Source organism: Idiotropiscis lumnitzeri, chromosome 3 (assembly GCF_059441095.1).
Source record: "Idiotropiscis lumnitzeri isolate Australia: NSW breed Sydney's pygmy pipehorse chromosome 3, RoL_Ilum_1.0, whole genome shotgun sequence".
NCBI classification, from domain to species: Eukaryota; Metazoa; Chordata; class Actinopteri; order Syngnathiformes; family Syngnathidae; genus Idiotropiscis; species Idiotropiscis lumnitzeri.
In genome coordinates this window covers 1,529,002-1,541,999 of record NC_142393.1, presented here as the reverse complement: position 1 = coordinate 1,541,999, position 12,998 = coordinate 1,529,002, and the positions used below count along the sequence as shown (strand labels likewise).

The 12,998-nt window shown below is 42.1% G+C and overlaps 1 protein-coding gene across 1 annotated transcript in view; it reads left to right on the top strand.

Moving 5' to 3' along the window:
• Positions 1–12,998, top strand: part of znf385a (zinc finger protein 385A) — a 61,651-nt gene that overhangs the window by 23,149 nt on the left and 25,504 nt on the right. Inside the window, exon 2 of the mRNA XM_088291474.1 lies at positions 8,051–8,229. Within this exon, the coding sequence (XP_088147600.1) occupies positions 8,051–8,229 (179 nt within the window). The remainder of the gene's footprint in view (positions 1–8,050; positions 8,230–12,998) is intronic.

Below are 12,998 nucleotides of genomic sequence, written 5' to 3'. Positions count from 1 at the left end.
AGCAACTAATCTCAGATAGTTCCATTAATAAAAAATGTTTCACAAAGGCAAAATGTCTTTTTCTGCTCTTAGCTGTTTTTTTGTTTTTTTTGAAAGAAGTATCCAGAGAGTTTTTGTGCGAAAGGTTGTTCTGAGAGGTTACCGGATGGCAGTGATGGGCATGATAGTTTGATTGTTGAATCAATAGAATCAGTTCATTAAAAAGAATCGCTCAAATCAGATTCGACACGAGCCCTCCACCTGGGTTCGGTTGAAGAAAAAAAAAAGTTGTGCTCACCGTTGCAGTAATTGGCATTTGTATTATTATATTGATTAAAAATGTTGCGGCTGTAATGTACGAACGAGAATGAACGAGCGTGGTCACTCACTGAATCGTTGGCGAGCGGGAAATTAACTCGCTGATTCCATGAACGGCAATAGTGTGGAAGTATTTTCAGTCAAATCCCTCCTCCATCTGATGCCGGCTGCTGATTGGTCGTTCGCGATGATTGACGAAATGCGCGTTCTTGAGTTCAAATGAAATGAGAAAAGAACAAATCACTTGAGGACGTGATCCATTTGCTAACATTCATTGAAAAGATTCATTCTTTTTGAATGAATCGTTCAAGAACGACACTTGCGTATGGAGGGCCAAAAAACAAACGTGCATGAATATTCCATTTTTCTGTGAATATTATTGTTGTGGTCGACAGAGCAGCACTCGTACAGCATGCGTTGCCTTGACAGTCTCTGTTCCTGTCGTCTCCCATTAGGCCTGGCAGCTTTTTGTCCGTCATTACTGACCTCAAACCGGCACCACATAAACACAGCAACACATCATGCCTGAGCCTTTTTGCGCCGCAAAATGATTTTTCTGCCAGGTCTGCGGTTCAGCCTTGATTACGCGTTGCGTTTTTATCATGCTTTGGCGATAAATATCATGAGGGAATGCAATGGGACCGGGCCAACTCCGGCATATTTTCATTAAGTATATCAATCCTGTGCGCGTGTTGTGACATGTTGTGACTCAACTAAAAGCCCGGAGACGCATTCTTTCGAGCATCCACCTTCGCTGTGCTTGGGCGACTCGTGAGTAAAGCGTTTGAGAGGGAAAGCACTTGTTTGTGCAAAGCTGGGGACGACGGAAGCGTATTCACAAAACAAGCGCCGTTGCATTTGCCACCCGGTAGATCTGTGTGCATGCATGTGCATGTCACCGTGCAAGTGTGTGTGTTCGTGAGAGGTAACACACACACACCCGCACAATCCCTCAAGCCACAAGTACAAAAGCCAAGCACTTCCAAAGGTTCACTTGCTGGCAGCCCAGGAGCCAGCAAGAGATTTATCTGAAGGATTAAGGGGTGTGCATCTGTGGCTCACGTGCTTCGGCACTCGCTCGCTCGCATGTGTGTGCATGCGTGTCTGCGTCTGTGTGTGTGTGTGCTCAAGACATTGCGGTTTGGTGAGGTGAGACAGGTCACAGGCAGTCATTCCATGATTTTGACATCATTCCTTTGCGCCACTCTCTCTTCTCTTCATCTGTTGTTGGAAGACGCCAAAGTCACAGACGGGCAATTAAATCCTCCATGCCTCGATTCAGCGATTTAGGAGAGATCAAAGTGGGAGCTTTCTGGGAGGTTTTATTTTTTGGGGGGCCAGAAAGTGTCATATTAATCCCAACAGGGTGTCATTACTATTGCATCAACCCTTTCATTACATACTCCAAGTAAATTGGAGGTTTAACCTGCTTTCAAATTAAATATGTTGCCTATGTTTTTTTGGTTTTTTTTTTTTTAGGAGAAATCGTTGTGAGCATGGATAATGGAGTTTTCAGGTTTTTCTGCACTGGAAGAAGTTTTAGTTGAATTTACTCAATTTTCCAACATGGATCTGGATCCAGACAATTTTTTTTTATGCAACCACTTGATGAAATAAAAGTGATTAAATTTAACTGCATTTTTTTCTCAGTTTGTGTGAGTGCTTCTCTGCACGGTGTACCATATATTTAAATAAGGACATGTTACGACTCATATTTAGGCGGTGGTTGCCAGATCGTAACTAAGCACCCCCGCCACCACCCCCGTGACCTTTTTGACACACCCTCGCTGACACGCGCGCTGTGAATATGCACACAAAACTTACACGCAACTTCTAATAGCATTTGTGGCAATGAAACATGTTTGAGCCTCCGGCCTTGCATGCATAATCCGCACACGGACGCATATCAGCAAGCAACCAAATCAAACGGATCTTTATCACTTTCTCCACCGGCATTGCGTTGACTTTCCTGGGGAACGTTGATTAGCGTCGAGGATTAAGAAAAGATGGTAAAGATCCATCTTGCTGAGTGCTCTCTCTATCTTTCGTGATGATTTTCAGCACTGCTCAGCACTACCCTCTTGTGGTCACTTCCAACTACGAGCACAGGTTTTGGTGTGGCCCGAACATGCAACGCTCTCGTGCTGGCTCCAACAAAGTGCATGAATATATTTAAGTTGGACTTGATGATAGCTGACAGCTCAGAATGGACGTGAGGGTCGTCATGACTCCACTCGTTGGGATCTTTCCAACTGGAGTCCGTCCAAGCCAAAGGCTTTTCACCTTCTTCAGGCAGCAATACGGAATATATCCGATTGTCGGATTGAGAGTTTGAAAATGATGCTGTGAGACCGATAATAGGGGGTTGGGGGGGGGGGGGGGGGGGGTCCTTCACCTTTTTAAAAAGACACGTAAATCAGATGAATGTTGCCTTTTGCTTGGCTATAGCTCAGCTCATCCACCATACGTGTAAAGTTGTTTGTGGCGATAGTAAATACGCTGTTGCAACACTGCACACGAGATGCTTTTGCTGCATCTAACGCTCCGTAATGGCGTCCATGATCATGTGACCTGCAGGGCATGCGATTTGATAGCCAGTCGGAATAGTGCAGAGCCACATTTTTTTCCCTTTTCCTCCTCCGTCATGCAATGTACCGAACTGTAATAAATTGGCAATTTTCTGTGGACCAGGCACAGGTGTGCACACAGCGAGCATATGAGGAGGGAGGCGAGGATTGAAAAGTGTACGTTATGAGAACAAACATAACTTACTAACCAACGTACAGCATCAAATGAGAATATACAGCAAAATGTTATTGATTTTTTTTTTTTTAAAGACTGGAGTGTCTTGACATGTGAGTGACCCGACTTGCACGTTTTTGGAGATACCAGCCGCCGTTCGGTTTATTTTTTTTTGTTTTGACTTGGGAAAAAATGTTCGGGATACGAACTCTGCAACTTCACAACAAGCAACAATTTGGAATGTCAACGATCAACATTTTTGCAGATTTTCCGACGTTACACACCAAACCAGTAACTGGATTAGAATTCATTTTTATTTGTTTTTTTATTTATTTCCAATTCAAATAAAGGGATGAAAGTTTTAACTTTTTTAATTCGATTCCTCAATCCTTCAGCAAAATCATCGACAGATGAATCGATGATGATGACGACGATACGTCCCATCACAATATACATGTGTTTTTTTGTTTTTTTTTGGGTTGATCATTTCCAATCATTTGAATAGTGAACGTTGATTTGACTTTTCTTCTTTCCAAACGTTGTCAGGGAACACATGCAACTCGTATCTAAGGGCACAACGGCGTATGGCTAATTTGTCTGGAAGAAGTACGGCACGGTTGTGGTGAAGTTGTTCCCAAAGCAACTGCTTCAAATCCTTTTTGTGAGACGCTCACTAATGTATGCATTTTGTAGCGCCGCTTTTCGTTGGATCCAAAGCCAGCAGAAATCTCCAGTTGATAACATAAATTATGCACGCTGCACGCTTCTGCACTAAAGCTGCGACTTGGCAAAGAACTGGAAGAAAGCGCAAAATGATATTTATCTGCCTGGCTTTTATCATGCAAATGCGAGGTGGGGGACGTTGCTCTCGATTCTCATGGGCCTTTCTGTCGACACGCCAGCAGCGACATCACGTGCCGGCCTGAACGCACCTTCTCGCACCACCAGGAGGACAGGTGCTAGCTCCTGGCACCGCCTTCTTTTTTCGAGCGCTGCCAGCAGCACCAACAAATCTGCGTCTGCTTGCCTACTTTGCCTTGTGCCCATTGTTCTCCCCGAATGCACCCGGCCCCCTGCGGGGGAGCAAGCAGGCTGTGCGACACAACCTGCAAGGCCTGTTAGCTCATCTGGAGACGGGAAGAGACTCTCTTGGCCTATATTTGGAATCGCGCAGTAAAGAAAAGCACAAAAGAATTCTTCTGCATAAGCTTCTCTTTCTAACTGACCTACGCTCAATCATATTACGCAATGTTGCTTATATAATCCAATTACCTGGCATTCTAGTTGGAGATGCAGAAAGAGGAGGTGCACCAAAATGAATTATGTGAAATAAGCGTGTACGTATGCGTATATTTAGACTACAGTAAGGTCTATCGAGACCGGCTGGAAAATGATTCTAAAAGGGGAACTCATTTGCTTCTTCTCTCATTTTAGCCCCTTTACTGCTTGCATCCATATTGACGCGCTTTATCTATGCTGCGGCATTCTCCTTGTCAGAAAAAAAAATGGCCAGCCTTAAACTATAAATAACTTTTCATGGCTCATTGTCAACTACATCCGTCGATGAATTTCCTGTCAGTCAAGAAGGCCTCAAATTACGTTTTGAAATGCAGCAAGCAATCTACAAAACGTTACACAACGCGACAGTGTTGGCCTTCATGTCTTCATTCTTTGCAAGAAAATGTTTGAGCTTTTTAGGACACGACATCCCAGTGGGCATCGGATGTCGATTCAACATCAAATTGATGTTGAATCGACATCCGATGTCCACTGGCAAGCAAACTTGTGCATGCAATATTGTGGCGATTTTTGTGTGATTAATAATTGGAGGAGGTCCCCAAAGATAGTGAATGAATAAGGTCAATTACAAAGTTGGAGAACAGCAGCCCCATGGTTTGATTTATGGAATCACACACACACACACTTCGAGCAAAGTCTTCATTTTCCACCAAATTCTGCCGAATGGATAATTTAATGGCGGTGCAACGGAAAGTAGACCTTTAATTTGTCATTTATTCAAAACGTGATATTGCTTTTCCGAGGCTGTCCATTCTTGGCTTAATATCAAAAAGGAACAAAAGTCTGCTCCATTCTAGAAACCGTTGTGAGTCTTTGCGCTTTCGCAAAAATAAATAATTTTGGACCTAATAAAAAAACATTGAGTAATGGCATAACTGCATAAAATGAGAAGAATTGTTTCAATACAATCGTTCAGTAAGCTGCTGTGATATTAGTCGTCCTTTGCAGAGGATTAAGACAATACGCCTGCGGTTATTGCAATATCAATCATCTACATGTGTTGATGCTTCGGAGTCATAGTTGCATACAATTACACAAGGAGCCACAGACATAAATGTAAGCTTTGTGAAAAAAAAAAGAATGGCTCAACTGTTGACAAAGTCAGTCAAATTGCCAAATATTTGTTAAATTGCTTGCAGACGAGCTGCCTCCGTCAATCGCAATGCCGAGACCTCCCACTTGCCAAAAAACCAGAGTGCACCCTCTCAGTGTTGCCGAACGTTGCGCAACATGCTCACTGCGCTTAAGTCTCATGAGATTTGTTGACACTTTACAAGATGACCTTTATGGGGTCAAATTGTTTTCTTTTCTGACATTTGCTAAGAAATCCCACAGCTCCACTTGCTCATATTTAGCCAATCGGGCACAGTTTTTAAGACTTACTTAGTTATTGATGGGCATGACAGTTGTTTTAGGTGAACTGAATCTTTAGAATCAGTTCATCTAAAATAATCGTTCAAAAGATTAATTCACAAAATCATTCGCGCCCCTCTTCCCAACACGCCTTTCTTTCACTGAATCGTTCGTGAATGGGAAATAACATCACATTCTCTCACCAACTCGTTCATGAACAGGAAATGACATCATTTTTACTGACTGAATTGGTCGTGAATGGGAAATGACCTCATTGATTCCGTGAACGCCACCAGCGTGGCAGGATGTTCAGTAAAATCCCTCCTCCATCTGACACTGGCTGCTGATTGGACATTCGCAATGATTGACAAAACGCACGTTCCTGAACTCAAACGAATGGAGAAAAGACAGAATCACTTGAGGACGTGATGCATTCACTCACGTTCACTGAAAAGATTCATTCTTTTTGAACGAATCATTCGAGACTGACCCAACACTACTTAGAGCAAATTTGTGAAGATGTATTCCTTACCTAAGGAGAGCTTACAATGATTATATTTGTTTCATTTTGCTTTACATACCAATTTCATATTTATTGTGGTTACGTCTTTTTCCAGGTTTCACACTGTGCCCTCCATCCAAGGAGCAAAGTCTGGGAGTTGACTTTTTTTTCTCTTCCCCTTTCTATTTGTTATCGTTTTTTCCATCTAAAAATCGACGAATTGTTTGGCAACTCATCAGACTTCCTCCTTCAAATGTTCTTGGACGATATGAGACGTTTGCTGTCCTCGCGACTCATGCCTATGTGCGGCTCGACAGCCAGCCAACTAATGAAGAAAACTCCGTAGACAAGGCGTACATTTCCTGCTTTTATGAAGTTTTCTTGTCCTTACAGACAACAATTGTAAGGTATATTTATAAATATAGTAACTACAACAAAGAAGAAATAAACTGAGTAGATTAATATAGTGCAGGTCTGTACACGAGCAGTTAGCTTGATGAAATAACACATTTCCAGACACCTGCATTCAAAATAAAGTAGACACTTGACCTAAAATAAATGTTTATGAAATTAGAAACACTCACAAAGACGACAGTCTTCCAAGGCTCAAGTGTTTTGGAGTACGTTTACCACGTCATGAGCTATTCTTATGCAAATACGACGATATCTTCTCTCTTTTTCTTCGGAGGTGAAATACGTCAAAGATCCACTATTCAAACAGATGCGCTAACATCTACGAATTCGAAAAAGATCCACAATGATAAGAGCTCTTACTCTCACACGTTTATCAGTAGTTTTTACAGCTAGCATTAAGCATTCGAGAATGATAAACGTATTTATGAGGAAATATGAATTTATTCTTTGACTAACACTAATTTGTGAAATATTTATGTCTCTTCAAGACATGAGAAAACTATTCAATGATTTTTGTTGCTCGTGCACTTAGGACAATTCGACTTCTAGTCCATTCCTTAAACTGAGCTGAAGAGCGTGTGAAATATCTGCAGAAATGTTGTCAACGTGTGTATGTTTTGAGTGCTCAAAGTGCCCAAGTCGAGGCAATGATGCCGTCCTCGCCACCTCAAGGCTGACAGATGTGAAGCAGAAGGCAATCTGTACTTGGCAGCACGTTCACTCCGTTTGACAAAGTCACTCTCCCTAATCCAAAGTTTGCAGAGTGCATCAGTTAACATCATCCACGCTGAACTTCCTCTGATCTCATTCAGCTGACTTAAAAGCTTGACGAAAACGCAGGGGTGTCGAAAAAGCCTCAAATTACATCTTGCCAGTGCAGAGGCAGGTAGATGAAAATATTTCCCAGGCCAAGCGGGAGAAAAGGCATGCAAGATTCGGAGTGAGCGAATATGCCGTAGCTCCGAGCAATCCCCAAAAGGAGAGCGGCAAAAGCTTTAAGTCGCGGGAGGGAATTTGAATGCCAGCGCAATCCGGCGGCGGATATTAAAAGGCTTAATCCGAGCGCTTGCTAAGGCTGAGTTTTGCTGCGTGGGCCGCATCACTATCATCCTTGACAGAGGTTAACGAGAAGGGAAGAGTCGAGATGCCGATCACTGGGAGCCACGCGTCATCATGTCAGCCTTAAATTGTGGGCCGGTTTCTTGAGGGAAAATAGAGGACAATAATCATCAATCATTATAAAATAGCAAATATAACAAAAATAATTAAATAGCAAAAGACGACGGCCCACCGAGCATTTGCCCTCTTTGACGATTGGCCGATCCAGTCGTGATCCCTGCTGACTTTGTGGTACACTCTATACACGCTGAGAAATCAACGCACAAATGACAAACACCGCATTTGAGACTCTGTCTTTGAATACGATGTCTTTTCTGTGTGCAGGAGGTATAAATCGCGCCGGGGCAACCATGCCCGCGTTCTTGCGGACCCCAACGTTCATCCAGCCCCACCTGGACATGAAGCCCTTCCTGCAGTTCCCCATGGAAACGCCTCCTCCTCCTCCTCCGCCACCTCCTCCTCCTCCTCCTCACAGCTTGAGCCTCTTCCACAACTTCAGCACGGTAACCAAATTGCGACTACATTGAATGACATTAAGTCATTGCCGCAGTGTGCTGTTATTACTGGAAAGATGAAATCCACCGTGGGAACGTAATTGCATTGAAAGCGACGTGCTAGTTTTACGGTTATTGCTTACACCACACTTTTGATGCTCGGTGCTTTTGTATTACCACCCGTGAGTGTCTTTTAATTTGCAAAATGGCTGCCTCACATCACATCAATGCCGATATGTTACTCCTCGCTCTACAATATAACACGCACACGCACACACAAATATCGGCAGTAGGTGAATTCGAATTACTCAAATGTGACTGCATTGCTAAACTTGAAAGAAACCCTGATTTTAACAACAAACTGAATTTGTATTATTTAATTTCAATCATTGCATTGAAAAATGAAACTGAATTGTACAATTGGAATTTGAATTGATTAGTTTGGAACTGAAGTCTAATAAAAATGATAAAATGATGACATTTACATTTACATTCATTCATTTTAGTTTCTCTGAAACGATTTGATCCGGGCGGCCTCAGGCCTTGAAAAAAAAAAAAAAAAAAAGATTAATAATTCAGAGCTGTGCATGTAAGTCAACACTTCATCAATTCTGCTGAATGTTGCTCCCCTGAACTGCATCGGAGAACGTCAACACATTTCTCATCATCTCACGTTCAGCCACGAAGCTTTGTCGTCGTGATGATGATGATGATGTGACGCTCGCGTTCCAGCACACAGCCGCCACCTTGATTGAACAAGGCAAGTAAGGATGAAAACTCTCCATCGGAGCGTCGGCATGATCACACGAGTAGCTCCTGATTTGCTGACATATCTCTGAGAGTGGCAAAATTAGTCTTAGACTGCATCGGATCACTAAAATGATTGGAGACAATCGTGCAAGTTATGATTGCCAGCCTGGACTGATGCTAGAAGAATTCAAGATGAAAAGGGATAGTAATGTTTTTATTTTTTTTTTACGCTACACCTTCTTAGAACATATTCCAGTTTATTCCACAGAAACCATTTCATGTGCCCAAGTCTGGAAATGAAAGATGCATTAAATTTGATCTTTTTTTAAATTTTGTAATCTAAAGTTTTGAATTTGGTGCACCACTTCACATGGCGTTCAATATTACTTTTTTGTCTTACCTTACTCATTTTTGAAATAGTTGTAAACCCGCTGCAGCCATTTTTCTTGCTGTCAAATTTCAAAACAAGTTCTCCCCCAACAATGAACTCTCCAAATCTCCCTGCTCTGTGTTATATGACCCTGCGGCCAGGAGAGGGGGCCACAGGAGAGGCGAGGAAACAGCTTTGACCTTGCAGCAACATTCACATCCCCCCCAAAAAAAAAAAAAACTTCAATTTCATCTTTTTTTTTTAAATTTTTTCTTTTTTTTTACTGTAATGGTGAGAAAACTGTCCCTGATAGTTGAGTAGTTCCCTCGCCTTTCTTATATCCAGGCAGGGTGCGTTCACTTGCCACCGAGTGATCGTGTGAATATCAAGGAAGGTGAATGGTTGTTTTTCTCCACGTGTGCCTTGTGAATGACTGGCGACCAATCCAGGGTGGAATGGATCTTTTGCCCAACCTCAGCTGGGATAGGCTCAAATCTCCTGTCACTCTCAATGCGAAATAGAAAAGGGATGGATGGACAGACGGAGATGAGACTGAAAGAGAGTACTGCTCAAATTTAAAGGCCGGAGCGTCTGAAATTTTGAAAAAAAAAACCCAACAACTTAGAAATAGTCAAGTTTATTGCCTAGAGTTTGTGCTTGCTGCTCGGTGATGTTTACAGTGAAGTGGAAGAATAATTCAACACTTGTTTCATTTTCCCTGCGACTTTATGAATGAAGGGAAAATGCTGATCCGTGTTTAAGTGCCTTCTTTTTTGCTCTCTGTACACTGAAAAAAAGTTGTTTTGAATTTACTTTGTTTTATTCCGTCAAGTGATTGCACAAAATAAAATCGTCAAGAGATTTTTTTTTTTTTTAAATAGATGTCTAGTCGACATAAGATATATATCTGGACCACTCAACAAAATCAAATAGAGTCAAATAAAAAAAAAATCTCTCTTCCAGTTGATGTTAAATATTTGACTGGAAACTGTTATTGCAGCCTCAACATTGACGATTGACCTTGCCCGTTGAGCTGGCAGCGAGTCCCTCTTTGTACTGTAATTGAGGTGGCTGAGTTTGTACATCATAATTAGACCTGCATTAACATTGAAGGTTATTACCTCTATAAGAGCGGAATGGCCTCCCCTACGTCATCGCTATATATACCGTACGGCTTTAATGGTCGTGTAACATGATTTGTAGCCCACTTGGCTGTCAGCGCCAACGGGGCTTTGGACAGTGACGGGCCTGTTTACGGTCTTAGTATGCGTTGCTCTCAATATAGACCACATGCACACGCGTCTTCCGAGGCAGCTCAAAGGTCAGCAAATGGCAATCGGACTGAATTATCTGTTAATTTACACATGACCACGTTGCGGAAGAATGAAATTGCTTTTGTCGTTAATTTAGTTGTTACCCCCCTCGAAATTTTTCAATGACATCACGGCACTTGTTTATCTCTTTATTATATTCAAAACGACACATCAGATTGTTTTTATAGCCATCATTATTTTGAGTATGATTATTACAATAGTATTTTTTTTTTATTGATCAACTCTATAAGAAGGAATTTGTGGGTGCCACTTGGAAAAATATTTTAATTGACAAGAAAAAGAATTAAAGTCTTATTGTTCAGGGAAATAATCTGACATGATTCAAGTCATCAAAAAACAACAAATATCTGAGGCCTGTTTCTCTTGAGAAGTGTCAAGTATTCATAGAAATGTCACTGAACATTTGATTTGGAAAAAAAAAAACCTATGCATTTATGATATTGTCTTTTCTCATAATATCCATTCTCGTGTTGTTTTGGGGTCAGTCTGGACAAAAAGCTTTTTAGCCACAAATGATGTCGACTTCCAGCCTTAGAAGGCGTGCGGTGTCTATTTTGACCAAAGTCCAACAAATGTGATTTAACATCTAAACGTTTAAGTCCTACCCACTGCGAGTGCATTCTCTAAAATGACGTTTTACGTGATTCAAGTTATCCAAGTCGCGTCTCCTCACGAGGGTCGCAGTAAAACAGGCCAAAATGTCCATGTCAGGTGGTGAGGCATTGCAAGAGACATGTTGCAAACTAGGAGGGATTGAAACATTTTCACGGAAAGAGCATAGGCGCCACCTGAGGAGGGTGGAGAAGAAGCAGTAAAACGGGACAAAATGTCGATATCGGGTGATGAGGTATTGCAAGAGACGTGTTGCAAACTAGGAGGGATTGAAACATTTTAACACTCTCACAGATAGAGCATTCTGCAGAACCCGACCCTGAATAGAAAATGTTCTCCGACCTGCAGACTTCTTCGTAGCTTTTGAAGTGTTTGGCTTTTCTGCGCAATGGCGACGGAGTGCCATCTTAAAGATGAGAGCCAGTCAAGACTTCCACAGGGTGTGAGGAAAGTTTAACAGACACATTTTCAGTAGTGGTAGAGCGATTATCGTCCGAGCCGATTATTGGGGCCAATATTTGGCATTTTGCCGATAATCGGCATCAGTCTTTTTTTTAATTCTCCAGGCTGGTAAATCAAAAGCTGGTTTGTTTTGATTCGCTGCAGCCCACTTCTCTCACTCTCTGCTGTGCTCGTGACCCTGCCTGCAGAAGCAGATTGGCCCTCCCGCAGCACCATCTGATTGTTTAGTTGTGCGGTGGGTAGCAGCCAATCTGCCTGTTTGCTTTTTCACTTCGAGTCACATGCACTACAACAGCTTTCTATTTTCTAAGATCTTAAAAACCTTTGAACTTTGATTAATAAACACATGCATCAAGGCATATAAACTAAGTCATGTTTTGGAGTTTTTATTTTTCAAAATTTTGACACCATATAACCATTACAGTAATACCCCGGTTATCGCGGTTAATGGGGACCGAGACCACCCGCGAAAACTGAAAATCCGCGAAGTAGCGGCGCACCTTAAAAAAAAAGAAATAAATAAAAATAAATAAATAAATAAAATTAAATACTTATATATACTTCGCACCTATATATATATATAAATATATATATATACGGGTAGAGGGAGAGAGAGTGAAATTCATGTTATTACAAAAAAAATATATATTATTAAAACTTATTATTTTTTAATTCCCCACCCATTATTTTTGTATTTATTCAATTACCTCTTTTTGTACTTATTTATTTACTTCGACTTTTACCTGCTGGTACGCCGTCCGGTGTGCCCTGTGAAATGAAAGGTGGCATTTTTCATTTATTTATTTATTCATTCATAACTGACAGCCTCGCGCTCCGCTCATGCCCGGGCGGAAGTTGTTCCTCTTCGGCTTAACTGCCACGCACGCCGGCCTCCTCCGGAGCTCTGGTACGGTCCGAACCGCGCGAAACGTCGCCCCAAATCGTGTCCGGGGGAACGTGCTCTTCTTCGTCCACTCTCCTCTTCGGCGCACGCCGGCCGTCTAACCGCTCCAGCGCCCCCTCGTGCCGCTCGGCGAAACTACAATGCCCCGAATATTTTTTAGACCCGCAAAGCTCTGAAGCCGCGAAAGGTGAAGCGCGAAGTAGCGAGGGTATTACTGTATTTCAACCAACGAATATTGGCTTGAAATATCGGTTATCAGCCTCCGTGACTACTCATAATCGGTATCGGCCCTGAAAAAAAGCATATCGGTCTAAAACTAGTTTTCACTATAGAATTTGTGCGTATA